At 39.2% G+C, this 23998-nt stretch overlaps 1 protein-coding gene across 1 annotated transcript in view; it reads left to right on the top strand.

Annotated features, from left to right (window-relative positions):
* Positions 1-23998, top strand: part of lsamp (limbic system associated membrane protein) — a 193720-nt gene that overhangs the window by 117577 nt on the left and 52145 nt on the right. The window contains exons 2-3 of the mRNA XM_053321405.1: positions 10019-10163; positions 11773-11860. Of these exons, the coding sequence (XP_053177380.1) occupies positions 10019-10163; positions 11773-11860 (233 nt within the window). The remainder of the gene's footprint in view (positions 1-10018; positions 10164-11772; positions 11861-23998) is intronic.

Raw genomic sequence — 23998 nt, 5'->3', positions numbered from 1 at the left:
CCACGCAGATACATTTTACATTTGTAGGCATAAATGCATATATATCTATTAATGCAATGCAGTACAAGCTGTTGAAATAATACTTCTCAGTAGCACTTTTGACTTTAAATAGATAAACTTTACAAAGGTACAGTACAGTAGAATTTATGTTAGTATCACTGTTATCCCCCCCACACACACACACACACACCCCTCCCAAGCTGATAGTCATGTCATACAGTGTGTCCACAGCTGTATGGGTGAGTAATAAGAAGCAGAGGAGCACAAGCAACAGATGCAAAAGAGGCAGATAAAGACAGATGGTCATGGAGGGAATGAGAGCAATGACGGGCACAAAGGATGAATGAGGAGTACATCGGGAGAAGGGCCAAGATTTAAAGATAAGAAAAAGTACAAAAGAGCAGGAAGAGAGTTAAGTGTGAGCCAGAGTGATGAAAAGGGAAGATAAGACAGAAAAAGGAAGCATAGTACGTCTCCTGAGATTTAATAGCAGCATCCTGCCCTTACCATAGATCCTCCTGCCTACGTTTCAATGAGGCAACATTCGTCATGGGCTCGTTACGTCCAAGCACTTCTCCCTCAAACTGCAGACCTGCTTAAAAAACACCATAAGGTGAAGGAAGGGGAGAGGGAACTGAATGAGTATGTGTGGTGTCAGGGTGTAGCTAGACTGACAGGAGAAGTGTCAGACCTTCTGCACAGCTGGCATGTGCAGTATGAACTTTGATCGGAAGTGAAATGTTCATTCTCACTGGTGCATGTTTTGAATTTGAGCTCCTCCTAACCCTAACCCTAACCCTAACCCTAACCCAACAGTTGCCGTACAGATGTGAAATGCTGTAAAGGGAAGCACAGTGTCTTCTCTTATTTGGAGCGGCTTCAGAAAATGCTGAAAAAGACCACACAGGCAGAATTTAACAACACTTCTTAAAACCTTAGAGGTGAAATCACACCTGTGCCAAGCAAATTTGAATCAACCAGACCTGAGTTGTTTGTAACCATTTTTGATTAATAATTTCCACCCTCTAGGTCTGCTGGCCAAGTCTCAAAACAATCATTCCTGCTATGATTAATGGTTTGCTCTAAGCACTGAGGCATGCCAACCAAGATGTAGAGGCTTCATGATTGGAGAATTATATGAAGATTTGTGGCTCTCTGTGGTTCTAAATCAGAGAGCAAAAATCAACAAAGGTTACTCCAACTCTATTATGATGAAATTGCATCATTGGGGAATTCCCTGCAGGGTTTTCACTATGAGGAGGGAATACTGAGTGCAAGAGCTAAAGGGATTGTAGTGACTGATGGCAGGTCGTTCGGAATTTAAAGGGTTAAAGCAGCTCCATGGCTTTTTATATTCCTCGTCTTTGTATATGGATTTCAGGGATAGTTAATCAGAGACAGATAAAGAGAAACGGGTCTGTGTGGCATCTGCTAGGGCCCACAGGAACAGCTCCACCTATTGATAACAGCTTTGTTTTAAAATCACTGTTAATGAAAGCAGACAATTTATCACCCTCCACGCATTACTGTCATCATTCTTGTCTTTACATGCTTCATTAAGCGTGCAAAAGAAACATTTTCACAAACAAGCATCTAACACTTTGCACCTGCTTTTGAGATCACAGTTATTAACATGACCCGTTTGCCACTCTTGTCAACACCGATTTACAAAGGCATAATGAAGATTTTTTACCTGCTGACTGACAATTAACACAAGTACAATACATTCACATTGAAAGTGTCATGTTTGTTGTTTTGTTCATGTTAATGTCTTAAAAGCACATAATGATATATCACCATTTTGTTATTGGAAGATATAAAAAAGTGAAAAGAAAGAAAGGGATTCTATAGCAAGACAGCATTGCACCAGGTGTTTCAATAAATGCTTTGTTCTTCTAAGCCCAGTCCAAGGGGACAAACTTACACCTTACAGGAAATACATTTAACCTGCTACACAGAGAATATCTAGGGCAAAAAACTGCTATAAGGGCTATAAAGGAATGACCTGACTTTGATTTGGTATGCAGCTTTGGCTTTGCTTCCGTCCCTTTAATTTACTCTACTTTCTCAGTGTCGTGTTCTTTCTTTCATGGCGCTTTGTTTCTTTCTTTCTTTTCATCAGCCTGATTGGCAATCTCTCCATCTCCGGCCCTTGGTCTGTAGTGACCCCAGCCACATGCTTATAGACAACAAAGACACAAAACTTAGTGGCTAGGACTTGCCCACCAGGCGGGTGCGAGGTCGATCGAACAGCCAGTGTGCCAATCCTGCCTTTTTATCTTTATTGATTGCTGGAACAAGTTCTTTGACTCTTTTGGGGGAAAATATTTCATATTCTGTCCATATGGCTGGTATATCAGGGTACGTACAACACACACACACACACACACACACAACTCCCCATACACATACACACAGATATACCTTTGGCAGCTGTGACTAAGTTTGGCCAGTCAATGTGAGGATGAAAGGCGGAAAGGAGAGAGGATGGAAACAAGTTTGAGGGGGAAGGTTGAAGAGGGTGGAGGGTAGAATAAGACAGGCACGCTAGAAAGAGAAAATAGATGCGAAAAAAGGGTTTTGTTAAGGGGCGAGAGGTGACAGAGAGGCAAGGAAAAGAGCAAAAAGAGGAGGTGAGTTGAGGAGAACTGGGTATTGATGGGGATAGCGGGTGGTGTGGCTGTTCTGTCAGTCTTGGCACATCGTACTTCTCATTACGGTTTCACCCCCTGGCTCCAGCCTGCTCTTTGGTCCTCCCCCACGGCTAGCCCTGGAGCAGGGATCCATCCAGCCCAGCCCTCCTGTCAACACAAGCCCAGCTCAGCAGCTCCGGCCCAGGCATCTGTCAGCCCACACAGTCCCCTGTCAGACATAGCCTATTGGCCAGTCCATATTGGCACAGCAAAGCGGGGTAGAAAGAGAGTGTAATATAGCACAGCAGAGCATCCATCAACAAAGCTCAGGGTAAAACAGTGCAGGACAGCAGACTAAGCATCCATCACAAGCAAACCCCGGGTAAACCCAGCCCCTGTTGTCTGAGGGGACTGATAAACAACAACGCCACTAAAATCCAGTTAACAAAAAAAGGTGCATTTAACGAGCCTTTTTGTTTACAAGCATCAGCAAATATTTGTTTGCATTTAAGAGCTTTTTAGCAGAGACCATGTATTCTGCAGAGGATTATTGGCTTGCAGAGGATTCTGCAGAGGATTGTGAACACGGAGATGCTGTTGTGATTAAAAAAAGCTGTGTTTTTTTTCCACAAAATATTCAAATACATAAAGTCTCACTGGCTAAATAACACAGCTGAGTTACTGCATCATTGTGAGGGCTGCAGCCAGTTAATGGGATGGATTTTCATTACAAATCGTTCAACCGTGGCTCGCCATTCCAATCAAATTGTGTTCCCTGCAAGCGACTTGTTGAGTGCGTCTCAGTTCAGGCCGGCAGCCGCAGACAGCCAAGCTCTTATTTCTCATTCTAGTCCAGCAGGGCCCCAGCACAGCCAGAGAAACCCGACCCTGCCTAGAAACACCTTGACAGCTACCCTGCTAGATGGAAGTGAGAGCTACAGGCAGACAACTACTCTGACAAGTGATAGGAAGTTCTCTGCTCCCCAGTCAGTCGCTCATTAGTGAGAACAGGAAGTAGCTACTACTGAGCATGCTCTACACTCTGCACCAGAGGTTGTCAGGACCCTCTGGGGGTTTGAGCACTTCGAAGGAAGACAGACAAAGAAGAGGGCAAGAGGTAGCTGAGAAACCTGATCCATAGCACAGATCACTGAATAGTCCCTTTGATTTCTTTTCCACGCTGTCCACTTCTGTTCTGTCGTGTTGATAGAGAGATGAGAGGGGAGATGGAACCTACGGAGAGGAGTGAGCAGGGCCAGGATGACAGGCAGATGGGGTGAGAAAACAAAGCTAGTGAGAGGAAGTGAAGTGGAGGAGTGGCGACGCTGAGGTGTGAAGAGATGAGAGGAATAAAGATAAGGCCAGGGAAGATGTGAATGTTTGGAGCAGTGGAATATGGCTCCGATTTAATTGTCAGTGTAGAGGCATGTACAGTACAGCACCGTGTGTCATGTATTTATCTTTTTTTTTTTATCCATATGGAGCAGCATATGGTGACCGCTAACTGAAAGGAGGTAATACAATTAGGAGCATTTGGATGATTAATAGTCCCAGTCACCTGTATTTACCCAAGAGCTGGCATGATGCTTTGGAGGAGCCACAGTTGAAACTGCTCGTCTCACTTAGACAGGGGCTTTAATTGGGTGCATCCCACTACACTACACATATATCCTCTTTTATTTCACAATGTCCTCTCTCCTGCGTGACCTGCAAACTGATATTTGCCATAAGATGGTGATATCCGTCCCAGAGCTGTGAATCATAGTAAGCTGCTTTGATATTATGTTCAAAGTACCTCTGACAGAACATATAGGAGTGTCCTTTCAAAGGTATTTTTTATGTTATTTTACAGAAGCCTAGAAGTTCAAATTTCAACCACATTTCACAAAACTAACAAATCTCAGAACACAGCTGCATTTCATAAACCTCGGTCATCATTTTGTCAATGCTTATTTTACATTTTTGGTCATGCTGGAATCAGATCTCTGAGATAAATTTGCAAAGATTGACATGGTGATAATCAAAAGACATCAAAAAATGTTTCAAGTATACAAGGCTAACCCACTGAACTCCTCATTGGCTCAAATATAAAATGCATCTATGTGGTAGATTTCTGTTGCCCAAGACAAATGTTTAAGAGGCTCACTATGAAGCCTTATTGATGTATTAAAATTAAAATAAAATTTAAAAAATCAGGAAAAGCATAATACCATATGTTACATAATACTGCAGTTGTGTACAAACTAGTCACTTTTAATATTTCTGTAACTACTGAAATCCATATGGATATTTATACAGAAGAAACTATTAATTCTATTCAAGTGCACAATCTTTGAATTGCCAGCTGTACAAATGTCATTCTCATGTGTTTATATAATATGCAAAACAGTTTCTGTTTACTTTATCTCTTCTTCTTTTTTTTTGAAAGTTTTTTTTATTTCATTTTTGTTCTTATTTTGCTACAATAGCTGCTTGGTTCAAATACCCATTTTCTACACAAATTCCATCTTATCTCAAATCCACTCGAGGAGTTTAAAGTCTCTACCATTTACATATTAATTGCAATGATGAATCTCTGTTTACAACTGGCTGAGTATTATTTCTGTAGCCTCTGAACTGTGTTTCCAGCGATTACAAAGCATCAGTCGGGGGTGCGTCGCAACTCAAAAAGAAAGCTTCAAATGTGATAAACAAAAGCTTTTGCCCCAGACTTTGCAGAGAGTGACAGCATCATCTAGGACTGTCACTTTGTTCCCTGTAAATAGTAAATAACAGTGTGTTAGACAGTATGTGCTATCAGAGAGCCTATGAATTTTGTGTGAGTAATTCAAACAATGGGGAGATATTTTATCTCCATGTAGAGTAATGCAGTGCCTCAAATAAAAAAAGAAGCAGTAGGAGTTTTCTACATTAATCAGAAAACGTGGGCCGCGCCCTGAGGGGTGTTGTCATTAGAAACACCTTTATGAATCGATGAATACGTACAGTGTCTTCGAAATCAGTAACAGTAAGAGACATGGTGAATGTCACAAGCTAATGATGACAAATCTGTCATAGTCTCTGGTGGGGTAATAACACTGGCTTACGCCCGTGCAGACTTCCCTGCAGATGGATTCGGTAACAGCATGCTGTTTGACTCAAAGTTTTTGAGAGAGACACAAACGTCTTCTTTTCACAAATGAGGAAATCCAGTGTCATTGATTCTGTTCACGTCTCCTCCTACTGTCTTCAACTTTCCTGCTGTTGATTTTTCACCTCCCACCGGTTACTTCACGGTAGGAAGCGAGTGGTAATAAGGACGGCAAGAAAGCAATCTGCAGCGAAAACAAACAAGATGCAACCATTCAGTCAGCCTGGCCAGTTTATTGCTCCACTGCAAACACCTAAAGGATGTTCAAGTTGTCACTGTGAAGTGTCTATTGTTCACTAATATGGAGCATTATTGCAAAAAAATGCTGCTCTTCGCCCTTTTCACTACCTCCTGTTCCCCAGCATCATAATTGTTTTGTGTATTAAATCATCTTATTTTCAGCCAGATGTTACTGTTAAGTTAGGTTGTTTTTTTTAAATAACCGAATACATGGGTTGATATGTGAGGTTTATCTTTGTTTGCAGGTTTATGATCTGGTGGAAGGATCAGCCCACTCTGTATATTTCTATTCCTGCCTGTGTTGTTGGGGGTAGATCAGCTGCTCAGTCAGGGGGAGTGGAAACAGGTTTGCATCATTAGCAGTGAGGAACTGTGCATTGTTAGGATGTGAGAGGTAAGAGGTAAAACTCCTCTGCAGTAAATGACATTTGGTTGAACTTTGTGCACTTGTGAACTGCTTGTGTACTTGTAGTAGATTGTGACGCTAAGCAGTGACAGAAAAAATCCTTGTTTATAATTGCGTGGTGGTTTGAAAGTCTAGTATGTGTGTAGCTCTTCCCCATAGTTACCTGAGCAGGTGATAGTTTCCAGTTAGGCGGAGAGGTAAAAATGCCATTCAGTTATCAGTATGGAAGAGAGTAGGTGGAGCTTTCTGTGAGGCTGCAGATTTTGTTTGTTCTTTGCTTCAGTTATTTTTGCTTGAAATTTTCCGGCTTTCATTTTTGCCTCTGTTTCATTAATATTTTAGTTCATAAATATTAGCTTTTTTTGTTGCACATACGCCAGCTTGGTTTTTTTTAACATCCCTTTCAAAAGATTCCATTACCAAATACCATCATCTGCCTTTTATTGCCATCATCTTCAGTGCTGCAATTATCCTTTGGAAAAGGAGGGATTGTTGTCAATCACAGTATCTTTGTACACATAGGAAGCAACATCCTCTTTAAAAATTTAAATTAAAAACAAACCCATCATACATAACCATGACAAATCTGTCAATAGTGTTACATTCTATATTTGTATTGATTAGACAATGTGCGTCCTTGTGGTTCTTTTCTATAGGGAAGAAACTAAACCAGCGTTGTCAAACTGATGTTTGATTAAAGGGAAATGCTAAGCTGAGGTATGATGAAGAGTGGATCTATAATAAAACTATATAGTGCATAATTGCATGCTATATGAACAGGTGCTGAACAAAGACTGACATCAGAAGTCGTTAACTGATTGTGTCACCTTCTTTTTCCCCACACTGTCGAATAATGTATACAGTATGCATACAGTTTTTACATCCAGTTGTACCAACACTTAATTGAAACAAAAGCACAGTATATCACAGCTGTTTGGTAAAGTTACTGGAGGTTTTGTGCACATTTGTAGACATTTCCACGTAATTAAAGAAGCTGGTTTTGTTATCTTTGGATGTGCTGAAGTCTTGTCTAGAATATAAAATAAAGTTTCAACATGCAACTTGCATGAATCACATATCGCAGGAGACCTTGATTCACAGATGATCTGCAGAGGTTAAGACGCAAAACTCATACTAAACATTAGTCATAAAAGGATCTGTATAAAGTGAGTCAGGTTCCAGGACTTTTCTCTAGAATTACTAAATGCCTCTGTTGTGATTTAGGGGCAAAGTTCATTTACACGGTCAGTTTGTCTCTCAGAAGAATGTTTTTGAGTTCAAGATGCCTTTGAATCAAGTCTGTGCATTCCTCAGAGGCCTGAAGACATTTGAAACTAAACATGGTAAACATGTACACCCCACAGTGAGGGAAGTAGAATGTAGATGTCAAAGCAAGTCAATAAATATAGTGAGTTATCTGGATTCTACACAAAAGGAAGGAAGATCAACAGGGATTCAAGCTGTGAGTACAAACCATCAACAAATCTGACATCTAGCTCCCACTGGGTAGCAGACTGGGGTGACTGCACCACCACTTTTGTGCATCACCCGGGGTCACCTGCCAAAGACAGCCTCACTTCACTGCCTTGCTAATCTACTCTGTTGTATCCCAACAGTATGCGCAGCCAAGGCTCGGGGAGTCGCCGGGATTTGCATGTGAGGCGCATCCAGTGTCGGCTTGCATTACGGCTGATATCCATTCTCATTGATTCCGACGTCTTCTCACATTTACATTTATTCATTAGGGCAGACGCTCGGCTCCCTTCTCTCCTGTGTGAGATATCTTAGCCTGCGCTTACTTGGAATAATGCTCTGACAGTGTGCAACAAGAAGAAAACAAGAGGATACCGGTGTCCTTTCTCATCCACAGGAATAGGTTAGCTGTTAAATGAGATGTATTTATCAGAGAGAGGAAGGAGAAGACTGAGAACATGAGATGGAATGGTGAAGGGAGAGAATGAGAGAAGAGTAAGAGGAAAAGAATTTGAAAGGGTTGGATAAGGGACAGGAAAGAGAAAGGGATGCTTTTCGACTTCAGGTTTTCTTTTGCAATCCCCGGAGTGGAATGCTGACTTTTCTGATGAGGTTAACCAACTCTGGAATACCCTTATGGTTAGCAGTATCAACCGCACAGTTAAATGGAGTTGCAATTGTAATATACCCAAGTTGGCTCATTATTTCAAGACATGATTGTGTGTTTAAACCCTTACTTAGAACACCTCTGGGTTTCATATAGATCACATGATCTGTGGTATTGCTTAATTGCTGTTATCTGATTGTTTCGCATTACCGTCCTCCTAATAAGATAACTATAAAACAAGCAAACTCTGTCTGTGTGTCTCTGTATGTGTCCTTTGCATATCTTGAAAACCATTCATCCAATCTACTTCACACTTCAGGACTGTATTACTGGGGGACCAAGGGAGTGATGTGCCAAATTTGGTGCAATTTTGGACATGCAACATGTTCAACATTAATATATTTAGATTTTTTGAAGTGATCTGCAGCAGTGCAGTGTGTCACGAGCCCAGCCTGACGAGCCCAGCCTGACGTCAGAGAAAGCTATTTTTCACATAGCGTGCTTGGACATGCGACATGTTTAATATCAATAAACCTTGAACAAACAAGCAAAAAGCCAACTGCTCAGTTCTGTGTCTGAGCACAGTATGCTGTCCAGGAGTAAAAAGAACAGGTTATTGATGTGGCAACTTTCCCCCGCTGCTGGAGTGGAGCATTTCTATGAATCTGAAATGAATTTCGATTAGTGTGGTGTGGATATTCTAACTCAAGATAAAATCTGATGATGAAAACTGCACCAGGCCTAACTGGAAATGGCCAAATGGCTAGAAATATAGTCAATTTCACCAAAAAAACTATTGAAGTATTGAGTGTGTGTGATCATTAAACCCTCAAATCCCTGCATTAGTTGTTTTTACCAAAAAGTACTTATCTTTCAGATTTTTTTGTTCTCCATAATAATTAAACCATAAGCATTAGTGCAGATGGCTATCAGAGCTGTACAGCAAGTTACATTCTAAAAAGAGCAAAAACACAGCTTTTAATCAAGAATGGACAGACTCTAAGGCTATTTCCCATTGTCAGTTCAAAACCAGTGTGTCACATATATGCACAAATCTTTTGAACAAAAAAACCCACTCAAATGATCCAAATGAATACCATAGACAATAAACCATCTCAGAGCCTAATGTGATCAATCCGCTTTATTTTAGGATGCACTTTTTTTTCCAAAGGCTGTTATGTATTTTATTTATAATTGCAGCTCTCATTATACTTGAAATGAAACATGATTCCCCATTCCGTATTTAACATCTGTATATAGAATGGCAGTTTCTTTCAAGTTGTTGTGTATTCACACTGTATATTCACACTTCACATCAACTGTATCCATTTTTTAATGTATTGACGCAGTAACACCAGAGGCCTGTTCCGAACATGCACATTCTGAACAGGCATTGCACTTACAGGGAATGAAAGAAGTTAGAAGCCTGTTTCTTTTCAAGCATATCACACTGCATCCCCTAATGACAAACCAAATGTTCTACTTCTATTTCCCTCTCCTTACCTCACTTGCTCTTAATATTCCCACAGGTGTTATGTTGATGACAAAGTATCCAAGGTGGCCTGGCTCAATCGATCCAACATCATCTTTGCCGGCGAGGACAAGTGGTCTCTGGACCCCAGAGTAGATCTGGTCACTAAAGGACAGCTGGAGTACAGTCTGCGCATACAAAAGGTACTGCTGACGTAAGAACTGAACCGGTCTAGACTACAATCCTTACAAATCTGATTTATCACAAGCTGGATCTGGTGAAAGTTGCATTTAGAGATGGGGGAGAACATAATGTTTTAGTTTCAAGGACCTCCTTCAAAACTCATCAAACATGACCGTAATAAACTGGATTCTTTGCCTTAAATGTATTATTTTTAAGATTAATCTGAAGCCAAGTTGTTTAACTATTTATTTCTGCAGGTTCAGTCAGGTTCTTTTCTGTCTATTTCATCCTGATGTTTTGGTTTTTACACTACCAGTGTGCTTCCCCAGTCTTGAAAATATGAGAAGACAGGAGTGTTTTTACTCTGAGAAAATATCTGCGGGCAACCAGCTCAAATGAATTAAATCAAACATCCCAAACAAAATTTGTACAAGGCGTAGCATAAGTGCAAGACAAAAGACAGTGTTGTAGTGTGGGGTGTAGTATATGCTCAGTTGCAAATTGAAAGTAGAAGACAAAGCAAACAGAGCAAAACACAGAATAAAGGACAAAATAAGGTTAACTGCAACTGCAATCACAATCAAGAGATGAGGCATTGTGTGGGTGTGTACATGTTTGGTTTAGTTAAAAATTAGGTGTTCTATTTAGTGTTAATGCAGGTGCATCCCCTAGAAATTATGTCTAAATACAACAAATTTGTTTTCCTAATTATGTATTGTATTGCTGCCTGGGTTATGGCCTCTAGCAATGCACTACATTTACAGTGAGTCCTGAGTCCTGTGTGTGGTCCTGTGTAAGGCAATGAAAACACTTTGTTTAAGGTTAGGTTGTAGTTTTTGGTTACATGCTGAAAACATAAAGTCATCCCATCTAATGCCTCAAGTCACTGATGACTTTTTCAAATTACAAACCAAGATAACAGTCTCTACAAACTGCTAAATATAACCATAAATATGTAGCTTTAGTTATTATAAGTAGATACTGCATTTCAAAAGCAGATATTGTAGGAAACACATGAAATATATTGTCAGTGAACATTTTGCTGATAGTGTACATTCAGTGTCAACATATTGTGAATTGCCAAATATTTTAATTAACATTTCCGAAAGAAAACATAATCCAGGTAGCATTACATTTATTTTAAAATGCGTTAGCCATTACAAGTTAGTCATATACTGATCTGCCAGTGTGTGTTGACTTAAAGAATAAATAGAGAGAAAAGGAGGGGACATGAGCAATGGCAGGAGAATAAAAGGAAATAATATATTAATAATCATCAATTTATAACCATGGTCATTCATTTTCATTCAGAGAGATTTTCCCTGATGCTCAAAAGAAGAAAATCCATTCAGGTCCACATCATCTTTCCACGCTGCTGTTATATCCCCACTACTACTAAAAATTACAAGCATTCAGTGATAATTGATCATTATGAGAATTGAAAAGGAAATGATGATGAACCAGCAAATGGATCTAAAGATGAAATACTATTTTTTGTGAAAAGGTAACATTGACAAAGTAATATGTGGGATAAAAGCAAAATACAGGGGAACAAAATGTCCTGATAGTAAGACTATTGACTTATATATAAAATAATGACATAACAATATTCTTCTTTATTTTGTATAGGTGGATGTGTATGATGAGGGGTCTTACACCTGCTCCATACAGACTAAGGAGCAACCCAAGCCCTCACTGGTCTACCTCATTGTACAAGGTAAGCTATATACACATGTAATACAGCACCATGCCAGCTGGACACATATAAACTTGGAAAGTTGGTCAATAAAGCACATTATTTACAGAACAGAAGCATGCACTCATCAACTACAAATGTACTTTATCATAATTTTACAGATTTTAAATCATATTACAAATGTTTTAAGAGTCAGAGACATCATTGATTAACAGCACACATGTAGGAGACATTAGTGTCACCGCTCTCAATTATTAATTATGGAAATGTTTACTTCTAAAGTGTCTACATGAATATTTATTGTCAGGGGAAAGAAAGCTATATGTCATGAATGCCCCCCTACAGCAACGGAATTTCTTGTTCAAGTTCAAATGAATCTTAAGTGCACTTGAAAAGCCTTCAGCACCAGTTTTCCATTTCAAAAGAACAGGAAGTTATTTCTCCTGAATGGAGGCAGCTGGAATTTTGAGAGCGAGAGATAATCGTAAGACAGTGAAAGAGAAATTGTGCTGCGGGATTTGATCCAAAGCCTGGAAGGTGGGAATTTATTTTTTATTTTTTGCAAAATGTCTACCGAAAGCTATATTTTCGGTTGTAGCTATTGAGATGAAAGTGAAAGCTGTTCTAAAACATCATCAAATTGTTGCACCTCAGAGGCCTTACAAAGAGGTACTGTCTGTATTCAGACTTCTTTGTAATTCCACAAGGAAGTGAAATCTGCTGACAGTCATTTCAACAAAGGTATCCCGACTTTTGTTCTTCAGAAAAATAAGGCTTACTATAATTATGCAGACGACACGCCGATTTACCTACAACAATATCACCAAGCGACTGTGGTGCATTCAACAAACCAATGACTCCATGTGCCAAAATATCATGACCATGATCCTTTTTTTAACACTTGGTTAAGGTATAAGTGAAAGGAATCAATCATTGTGATGAACCCACACAATGAGTTATTCTTCTATCCTGCAGGTACAAGAGTCTCATTGAGATTAAAATCTCTATTTCAAGAGAGACATGGTCATTATCACCTGACTCTGCTGTTCCCCCCCAAGCTCTGCAAAGATTTATAGTATCTTTCACATCATTGTTTTGGTTTTCTGGCCCACAACTTTACTTTTTTAGTCATCTCTCACTGCTCTCATAATGTCATCTTTGGCTGCAGAAGTCTGCTGTTTTCAGTGAAAAATTACTAAAAACCCCAATGTACACCATGTCCCTTGCACCAAACAACAGATTGACAAAGTGAAAATGGTGGAGGATTTAACAAGTAAAGAGCCAGACATTTCCCTCAGGAGTCAGTGGGGGCAGGTTTAAGCAAAGATACAATAGAAATAATTGCTTTTTGTGCCAAAGAAGGACCTTTAAGTGCTCATCTTGACTCCTACATTTTCCACACAAAGACAATTACAACCCCAGCTCACTATCACCTTAGAAAATATTTCTTATGTAAGAACATATGACTTATGGACTTATGTCTCTAAAAGACTTTGAAAAACTTTCTCTTACATGCTTTCATCTTTAGCAGGCTCAAGTGCTGTAATGGTGTCTGTACAGGTCTCTCCAAAAAGTTGATCAAACAACTGCAGCTAATTCAGAGCTCTGCTGCTCGAGTCCTCACTAAAACCAAGAAAGTAAAACACATCACTCCAGTCCTCAGATCTTTTCACTAGCTTCCCAAATGTTAGAATATTGATTTTAAAGTACTACTATTGATTTATAAAGTACTGAATGTTTTAGGGCCAATCTCTGATCTGCTGCAATGTTATCTCTCAAGTTATCTGGTGGAGGGGTGCTTACATGTTCTCTTGTCAAAACTAAACATGCAGAAGCAATTGTCATCCACCATATATTTAGATTAGACTACAACCTACTAACTAAATTTAGAGCCATTTTTTTCATATTTCTTGCTGCATTATATATTTGTGTCTTTTGTTTAATTACATTTCAGGTTTCCTTTATATGCTGTCTTTGCTTTGTCTTTCGACATATTATATAAAGCACTGACAAAGGTGCCATTTGGACTATATAAACTTGCCTTGCCTTACTTGAGAAGTACAATGGAGAAAAAAAGAACATCAAAGGAAGTTTTGATAAAATTACCATTGACTAAAACAGCCATTTTAATATAAGTTATATTATATATAAGTTGTATGTCTGCAACATTAATTACTGCAACTTTCTGGTTTAAATAACTGCCCTTTGACCATAGTGAAAGGGCAGATTTTTAGTTTCACAAAGATAGAAAAAAAAAGTAATCATGGAAAAAGAAACCTTGTTAAAATGATAATCTTACTTCTCTGGGTTAAAACAGCTGCTGACTTTGGACTTTTTAACACCTTTTTCTTCTTCTTATACGTTACATCTGAAATGCTTCTTAATTACTGATAAGGGCCTACTCAGCAGAATGCCATGCAATCACTGATTCTTTGCATAAATACTTTGATTCTATAAAAAATCCTTCACTCAGTGAAGAATCTAAAGCCCATAGTTTAAAGTCAGCAGAACTGCCCTCCTCTGAGCGTAGTGCTCTTATAATTGTACTGCTAAGCCTGGGAAATCACCAACAAAATGTGAGGCCAGGCCAGTCTCACTAATGAATTCTGAAGCTAAAATAATAGCAAAACTGCCAGCATGCCTTCTTTCTCAAAATACCTGCCCTTTCTCTCTGATACTGATTAAAATGGGTTTGTAAAGGGGCGTCAAGCTTCTCATGGTATCTGTTGAGTCCTAAATATTATCCCACGACAGCACTGCTGTCTCTCTAACTTGACGCAGAAAAGCCTTCGTTAGGGGTGAACACTGCTATCTCCACAAAGTGCTCTCCCATTTCAGCTTCAGCAGCTAAGATCAGCCTGGATTAAAGTATTGTATAACAACTCAGTAGCCTTAGTCACAACTAACAATATCATTTCTAAATCCTTTAAATTGGCTAGGGGCACGCGTTAAGGCTGTCCCCTTTCACCACTATTATTTGTGCTTTCAATAGAACCGTTGGCCATTGCCATTAGAAGGAATCAGAATATTATTGGCATTGAAATAAATAATATTGAGTCTTAAATTGGACTGTTCGTGGACAACATTATTATAATGTTATCCCACTTGAGTCAATCAATCTTCCATCTGCTCAACGCTATTAGTGTATTTGGCAACATATCGGGCTATACAATTAACGAATCAAAATCAGCCATGCTTTTCCTCAAGCACTCTGAGAGATTAAATCCACCCATTCAAACACTGTTCAAAGTGGTCAGCCTACCAAATCTTAAATGGTACTACTGGGCTGCCCAACTCTCTGCTGCCTCCTGTTGGTTCTCAATGGCTACACCGCAGTCCTGGGTAAACTTGGAAAGAGTCAGTACATCTCCTCTGCCACTCAACTCATATCTATATTCAGCTAAATAAAAAGAATTAAAGAAACACACGCACAATCCCTTTGTAAGAAATACAATTCAGGTATGGTATGAGGTGCATTTATATAAAACACTAAACACATTTGGGGCAACACCCCCTTTACACCTGGTAAGAATGATATGGGCTTCAAATTATTTGACAAGGGCAGATGTATGTGTTTCGAAGATTTGAGACAAAAATATGATATTCAGCCAAAGCATTTTTTTTTTTAAATCTACAGATTACAAGTTTTATATTTAAGACACAAAAATCCTTAACCTTACCTACCGTCACCTCGCCTGAAGAAATAGCAGTGAATAATCACTCTAAGAGGGGTTTGATCTCTCGTTTTTATGGTACAGTTGAATAGTGTAATATCTGTTGAGGACTGGCAGAAAGACAGACAGCTCAGACACAATCCATTGATTCTCATTTCAAATTAATTCAATACAAGTGGTTAATAGGGACTTATGTAACACCTTGTTGAATACATTTTATCCCAGTAACCCAGATGTGTTAAATGTGGAGTGAAAGGCAGATTAACTCACTGCCTATGGGAATGCCGGCAAATCCAGATATTCTGGACAGAAGTTCTAAATATACTTTCATTTATTATAGGTGTGAAGATAAAAATGTGTCGTAAATTGTGTATCCTGGGAATTTTTCCTCATGAGTGCAAACTAAACATGGAAAATAATAAAATTACAGTTTACTGCTTGCTACAAGCTAAACACAATATAGCCAATTGCTGGAAACCTATTAGCAAACCAAGTCTACAAGCCTGGTTGGCCACAATTTAAAACTCCCTAGCCCTGTAAACACTTACATTTATGATAAGCAGCAAATATCCTACTTTTAAGAAGATATGGATTTTTTTTTTTTTTTTTTTTTTTAGAAAGGGAGAAGGCCAAAGAGGCCTTAATGACCTAATTGTTACTGTGACATAACAGCTGTTATTTTGTCATGGTATTGTACTCTCCTCTGGACATGTGGACACCCACTTTGGACTCTTGGACTGAAACACAATGTATTGCTCTGTTGTAATAATTTATACTGTACATGATTGCATTTTTGTACCTACTCTTTGGCACAATGGTACATTGTGAAAAAAACAAAACAATAAGGGCCATAAAAACACTGTGTCATGCATCAAGACCATAAAAGAGAGTTCATTATCCATCAGAATGCCATTGCCAAGTATATGTAGTCTCGATTTCCAAAGCCACAGTTAGTTGACAGAAATTGCTCTTAACCTGTCAGAAACAGGCTGCCTGCCATATGAGTGCTCAGGAATGGGTTGGTTTGTTTATATGTTTGTGGGGTATGTGGTTGCTTTCAGCCATGAATCTTTCAACTGTCATCTGTCCATTATCCTGAGACAACATGCTAAAGCCTGACACAGAGCGCTGTTTATGTATAGTACAATGGCAAATGCTCAGCTCACATTTCACCATAGTTGATTGTTTCATCAATCAAAGTATGTTTTCTTTTAACTGCCCTTTCCTTTTTTAACCTACTGACTGTCTGATATGAAACCCAACCCTAGATAAATACTAGAGGCTTTCAGCTGAGATGCACCACCGTATAATTTCGCCGCACACAATAGCCTCCCAAAGAACTTCTCACAGTGCTATGAACTGAAGATATTATCCATTACTACCGTTTTTAAAGGTCAGTATGTGAATTGATGCTTCTCTTCTGGGATATATGGTAGCAAACTGCCTCTCCTTCCCAGAATCCATTGTGTCCGATTATTCAGTACTTGATCATTGGAATGTCATGCGTCGACTTCCAGAGTTCTGTCAGCGGGCTCATTTATCACAGCTAATGCGACAGTTATAGCCAAACATTGATTCTGTTGCTTTCTTTCCCGGCTATTTTGTCCTCTGCTGTGGCTTTTAAAATCCCATTCCATTTTGCTGCCATTGTTATGCTCATCATTTGTATTTCCACACTCCGTGGGTGTAATCTTCTCCTTGAGGTTCAGTTCAGCATCTTTCATCGGAATTGTGGAGTGGTACTGAAGGCAAAGGTTTCTGGCAATTACAGTGTAAGTGTCACTGTGAACAAATACGGTGAAGTTTTTATTTACTTTTAAAATGTGGTCAAATATTGAACGCAAATGTGAGGAAAGCACTGAATGTGGAATACCGATTAAATAGCGGATAGGCTTCACAAGCAATCCGCCACTTATTTAACTTCTAATTCTTCATTCTGCTTTGCTATTGTTTTACCCAATCATTTTCTACTCCGTATGTTGGTTTGGCCCCATCTTGCGTAAGTCAGTTTCTAAGAGCAGATAGGAATGTGGCTTTGTGTGAGGCTTCACTATACCATCACATGCAACAACTTAAATCAACCCCCACAAAACCCAATCAACTCTGCAGGATAATAATTCACCCTGCCTTCATCTTTTAATGGCTATGAAAATGTTCCAAGCATCAAACATTGCCCCTGGTTACAGACCCAAGAGCGGGTTCACATAACCAAAGCTGACAATTTTCTGCTAGCAGGGACAGGGATGTAATTGGAAAACAAATGATCAGACAAAGTAAATTTGCGGTGGATGAAAAAGTGGTGGACTCGCAGGGCTCAGACGAGTGGTAGCAAGCACCAGGGTCGCTGCACATGACAAGAATCCCAATATAATGGTAAGCTTTCCAACCCATCCAATTTGATTTTTTTCTGAAACACAGACGTAGAAGTTTAGCCTATGGGCAAGCGCAGCCCAGTGTTGTGATGATTTGACTGAAGGTTTGACTTTGATGTTCGCCAAGTCTATTAGTCAGTCAAGAGATGTTTATGAGTGTATGTGTGGTCATGTGTGGTGTGGGTGTGTGTGCATATATGTGTGTGCATAGTTGCGTTTGTGCATGGTCATGGGGCCGAATTACAAAGTTATACTTCAGAGCATTGTTTGGTTCATGCTCACAGGTTAGGATTTAGAAGATTGTACTTTTTATCAGTAAATCCACCATTTCACCTTTTCTATAACCTATGGGAGGTAAGATATACACTTGATATATGCACCGGGGTCGAAACATCACCACATTTAAATTATAACCATACTGCAGTGATGGGATTTTTGTAGTTTGCATTAAGTTCAAGTAAAATATTCCACCACTTGATCAACTTGGAAAAAGTACACTCTGTGGATGTTGCATTTGACAGCAATCCCAGCAGGGGGAACAGTCTAGGATCTCATGCTGACATTCGTGATGTTAAATCCTGTCTGCAGCCCATATAAACTGCTTGGCTGCCATTAGTGATACTATTCCACTCCTTAAGGATAGACAGTAGGAATACATTATGCAGAATGTAAAAGAAATATATTTGACAAATTAAAAAGTTGAAAAGCTCATTACTTCATCTTTTCATATAATTATTGTCACACTAAATGAGATAAAGCTCTCTGGAGGACCATTTGCATTTGACTAATGTAACTTGGGGACATCTAATGATCTGCAATAACTACATATATTATATGTTGATATTAATTGTGTTTTTGACATCCATTAATTGTCCTTTTTTTCATTTTATCTTTTTAAATATCATCAGGCCAGCCACTACAAATTCTCACTTACACACATGACCTAGTAAATGTAATGGGATATAACAGACACTATTAAAATACAAACATAATTATGTTAAACAGCAGACTCTGAAACAAAATGAGATGGGAGTTAGTGAGCAAGCAAGAAAAAACCCAGTATCAAGGCTAGTAAAACAGCATAAATCATGAAAGAATATACATGGATAATGAATCCACTTTTGTGGGTCAGTGTTATTAAATATTTAGTTCATATCATAACAATCATTTGGTGTGATACAGATACATTAGAAAATTTGACAACATAAAATCTAATTTACCATGTCTGTAATTGGTGATTTATATGCTATATTTTGGTGAAGACACAGATCCTCTGATAAAAATAATTTAAAAATGTGAGCCAAACTACCTACAATTTAATTTTCTTGTTCCTTTAGATTTGTGCCTTCTTTTGTGATGAAGAAGAAATGTACACAGTATTGAAAAAGATGGAGTGTGAACATTATCAGAAAGAATCTCTGTGCTGTATGCCTGTGGCCAAAGGTATGGGGTACTCTATAGGCCTTGTCACTTTTCTTTATCTCACTACTGTTTTGAGAAATTAGGGTGAGAGTTGCTTTTTCTCTTACTTTTTCAAAGAGGGTGCACAGTCAAAATATAGGCTCTGTTATAACAGAAAAGCCTCATTTTTTAAAGCAAGACTAAAGTAAAAATCTTTCTGAGTGCTTTAAGCTAAAATGTAGCATCATCATTAATGTGCTCATAATTGCAATGCCAGTGTTCTTATATTTAGTAGATACTGTTGTTCGCCATCTAAGTTTAGCATCTTTGAATCATAACATTTGCCAATTAGCACCAAAGCTGGTGGGAATGTCAGTAGTTTTACAGGAAGTTGGTGATAAACCAAGATACTTTAAAATCATTATTTATGAAGGGGATATGAATGTCTGTACTAAATTTCATGGAAATCTATCCCATAGACATCAAGACATTTCCCTCAAAACCACAAATGTCAACCTCATGATGGTGCGAGAGGAAAAGTCAGGAGATCACCAAAGTCCTTCATCATTTGGGGGCCATGAATTTCCACCAGTAGAGGCAGATAATGTAAAAACTTTGACCTGCTGATGGTCCTTAGAATTAGTCCTCTGGGAACCATGAATAGATGTGCACAATTTTATGGTAATCCATCTAGTCGTTCTTTAGACATTTCACTGAAAACTCAAACAATTTATGTCATGATGGTGGTAGAGGGTTAAAGAACCCAAATAACCCTACTTCCATATTCATTGGGATTAATCATCTACACAACATAATTCAATGGCAGTCGTTAAGATATTTCAGTCTCAACCAAAGTGGTGGACCAACCGACCAACGCACTGTCATTGCCATTCCCAGAGCCACGCTGCTTGCATGGCTAAAAATATGAAACATGAGCCCGAATGTAGCCCCAATGCCCACTCCAATAATTTCGTTACCCCATCTGTAGCAGCAGTTTTTCAGCAAATTCAGCAAATCTTAATATGCTATGCAAATTTGCTTCATAAAAGGCAGAGGCAGGAGAGTGATTCATTCATCTCATGAGGTCCTCTTATAATACTCATCCCACAGGAGTGGAACTTTTCGACCATTTAGCTCTTACTGTAACTGACAATCGGCCAACAGACTGCTGACCCCAATCAGAAATACTACAGCTCATTGAACTCTGATTTCCACTACTGTATCCTGTGTACAGTCATTGTTCATATGACATGACAATTTCACCAGTTCAGAAAATAATAGCAACCACAGCCAGTGAGGGATTCAGCGTGCAGTGTCTTAAATCACTGGCCTAATCACTAGCCACCAGTAAATCGAAAGTCATTCAGTTGCTTCATGTCTCCCAAGCTGAAGGATGGAGTTTGACACAGTGTCCTGCTGCTAGTGATCATAAAATGAATGCGTATGCATCTATGTGCATCTATGTGCATACATGCATGTCTCACTCGCTGTTTACTAACCTGTGCAATCAATTATACAAGAGTGTGTGTTGGTTGTTTGCCAGATGCCAGTGTTCCTTGAAGCTTGTCAATAGTATTGATCATGTGTCCGTCTCCCATTGCAATAGGCTCCGTGGTTTTTCTTCTTCTTCATTCTCCCCATTATTTTTTAAAATGTATTTTCTTTCTTTCTTTCTTTCTTTCTTTCTTTCTTTCTTTCTTTCTTTCTTTCGTTCTTTCTTTCTTTCTTTCTTTCATTCTTTCTTTCTTTCTCTCTTTCTTTCTCTCTTTCTTTCTTTCTTTCTTTCTTTCACTTTAGTGATAACAGTGCTTTATCAGCTGATTCAAATCAGTATCGATCTGATGCTGTGGCTTTTGAATTAAAGTCAGCACTTATTATGTATTGACCTTTATGAAATGATTTAAGTAGCATCGTTAATACTAGTACAGTGCCCGTCCAAAACTTGCCTGTTTGGAAGGGGCCCCTATTGTTTATTGTTTCCTCAGAATCGCACATGTATGTATCAAGTGACACACATATCAATTAACACAATAAACAATTAACAAAAGAAATGGTTTAAATCCAGACAGAAAATTAACCAGTGCAATGAAACTGAGGTTGAACCATAGAAGCAGTTTATAGCCTTCCATTGATTGATTCTACTGTCAGTCAAACATGTCTGTGTGTCTCTGCTCTTTCTGCCTTTTTTCCCCATGTGTTTGCTTTTTCGTCTGTCTCAGGCAGTTTAACTGAGCAGGGCATGTACCTTTGTCCCACTCAGCCAATCAGAGCCTAGAAACCCTACCCCACTGCGATGTGACAGTGTTTATATCAAACCCTTCTGCACACCGTTATGGAGCTGAGTGTCTCATTGTTCACTTGCTTATTCAAAGTTAATGAAATGTGTCACATGTCCAAATAACTTCACACTCAGTACTGCGCTTCCTTGGGTCCTGAGCAGCTCACCACCAAGTATGAAGTCGAGTCAGAAACCAGAAGCCCCACCCTGCTATGATGTGACATTGTGTATATCAAACTCCCCCCAGTTAATTTGCAGTTCACTTATTGATTTAAATCTTAAACATTGGGACATAATCTCCACTGGGGATGGGGCGGGTGGGCATGAAGCCAAGGTCTCTTGAACTTTTTCAAATCATTATCACTATGGATGCAATCCTATCGCCAACCACAATGTGGGTTGCAATGGCAACTGTTTGAGTGGCGCTGTTCCTTTTCACGTGCAAAAGAAGAAGGAGGAGCAAATGGTTTACGTGGCATTATTTATGTATTTCTCAAGAAATCGCTCATCCAGACAACGTTATACTCAACACTGCACTTCCTTGAGTCCCCAGCAATACATCTACCAGATATAAAGTAGATCGGATGAACGGTTCTCGAAATATGCAAAGGACAAACATACATACACGCAGAGATTTCTGACTTTATATAGAGAGATAAAAATTTAAATTCAACTGATGTTAACATGTCCAACAATTCTCTTTGTTTAACTTTCTAGGTTTCATTTGAGAATGCAGAGCAGAACAGATGAAACAACAAATCATATTCACTAGACTGAATATTCTTGCTTATTTTTCCAATACAGCGTAATAAGTCTTATTTCTGTTGGGTTTACGGCCTGAACCAGTCTGGCTAGGCAATCTGGATTAGCTCCTAAATCTACAAGTTATCACCCAAACCTTCCTTGCGAGCAGATTTCCCTCCAAGACAGATGGCATTATCCATTCATAAATGTCACAGAAACAGAGTGACTATAAAGTAGCAGACAAAGTGAATGGTCCCATAAGCAGCTGTTCCCTGGCTGCTGTGACCCCATTTCAATATGTTGTGTCCATTGAGAAGCGGCACATGTTAATGTACTGTGGACACTTGCTCTGGAGCATGGAGAAATGACTAAATTAATGCTGCAACAAAATTTGGCACAAAATCAGACAATTACATTTATAGCTTGGTGGGATGTTTAAGGGTTTAATCTCGCTGTAAAGAAAGAGTACAGGGTAAAACTTTTCCCCCATTTTTACTACATTTCCGTTTTTACCATTAAGGGGTATCTAGCAAGTGATCCTCTCCTTGCTTTTAACTGTATGTGCCCTAACCTTATTACTGACTATAATTCACAGGACAACAACCTTTATCCTTTGGCATCGCTGAATTTCTGACTAAAAGATAGGAACTGTCAAATGTCTCTTCTCCCACACTTATCCATCTTGTCTACCTTTCAATTCTTCACCTTTGTATCACATTGCTGTGGTATTTAAGGAGCTAATCCGCAGACCTCTCGAAAGGCAGCCATGTCACTCTGAAGAGCACCCGAGCAGGGGGGAGGGGGGGCAGGTGTGTTTGCGCACCCTTATATAAATATGTGTGTGTGTGTGTGTGTGTTTGCACATATCTTCTACTCTATAGTCTGTGCAAGGAGAAGGACTGACCTTTTAAGAATTATCACGGGACAATCAGAGCTTTTCAGTGATGTCTGTGAAGCCATCTATCCTCTATCCTCCTCTCCACCTCTCTCAATCGACTCGACTCCTCCTTCCTCGTTTCTTCTACCCCTGCACATACCTTTCACTTCTGCATCCTGGACCACCCCTTGTCTGTGCTGTTGCTGAGGTGTTTTGTTACCTCCTCTCACATTTACTATATGGGATCATATGGAGAGGAGGAGAGATAGAAAGACTTGGAAAGGACCAGGAATTGAAAGAGATGCAGGGGATAGTGCAGTTTAGGTATGGCTATCATTAATTCTAGATATCGGCAGTCTGTCTGGCTCTACTGCAACAGCGCTATGATCACACCCACATACACATTATAGCTTGTATTGCTGCCAGCCATTGAGCTTAGACTGCATTCCTTTTGCTTCATGTTCCTTCCTTGTGTGAAAAAAGCATATTAGGAAAGATCAATGAAGCCTCCACTCAACAAAGTGAAAAAAATCCAACGCATCATCAACATTTCTTCTTCTGCATGGCGCATGGCCCTTGAATCCTTGAATCCTTGAATCCTTGAACATAATTTTGGTTCTATCCAATGTCCAAGTAACTCTCTTTATACACCACTCGATACCACAGTCATGTTGATTTAATTTCTCTTAACTGATCTGATAATCATATCTATATACTACATCCAGCATGTTATAAATAAATGATATAGATTGATTTTCTACAATTTGTTGCCGCAGCAAAAGTGTATTGCACATTTTGCAGAAATAGCAGTTG

Source organism: Scomber japonicus, chromosome 6, assembly GCF_027409825.1.
Source record: "Scomber japonicus isolate fScoJap1 chromosome 6, fScoJap1.pri, whole genome shotgun sequence".
In the NCBI taxonomy this organism is placed as follows: Eukaryota; Metazoa; Chordata; class Actinopteri; order Scombriformes; family Scombridae; genus Scomber; species Scomber japonicus.
This window is presented reverse-complemented; position numbering and strand designations above follow the sequence as displayed.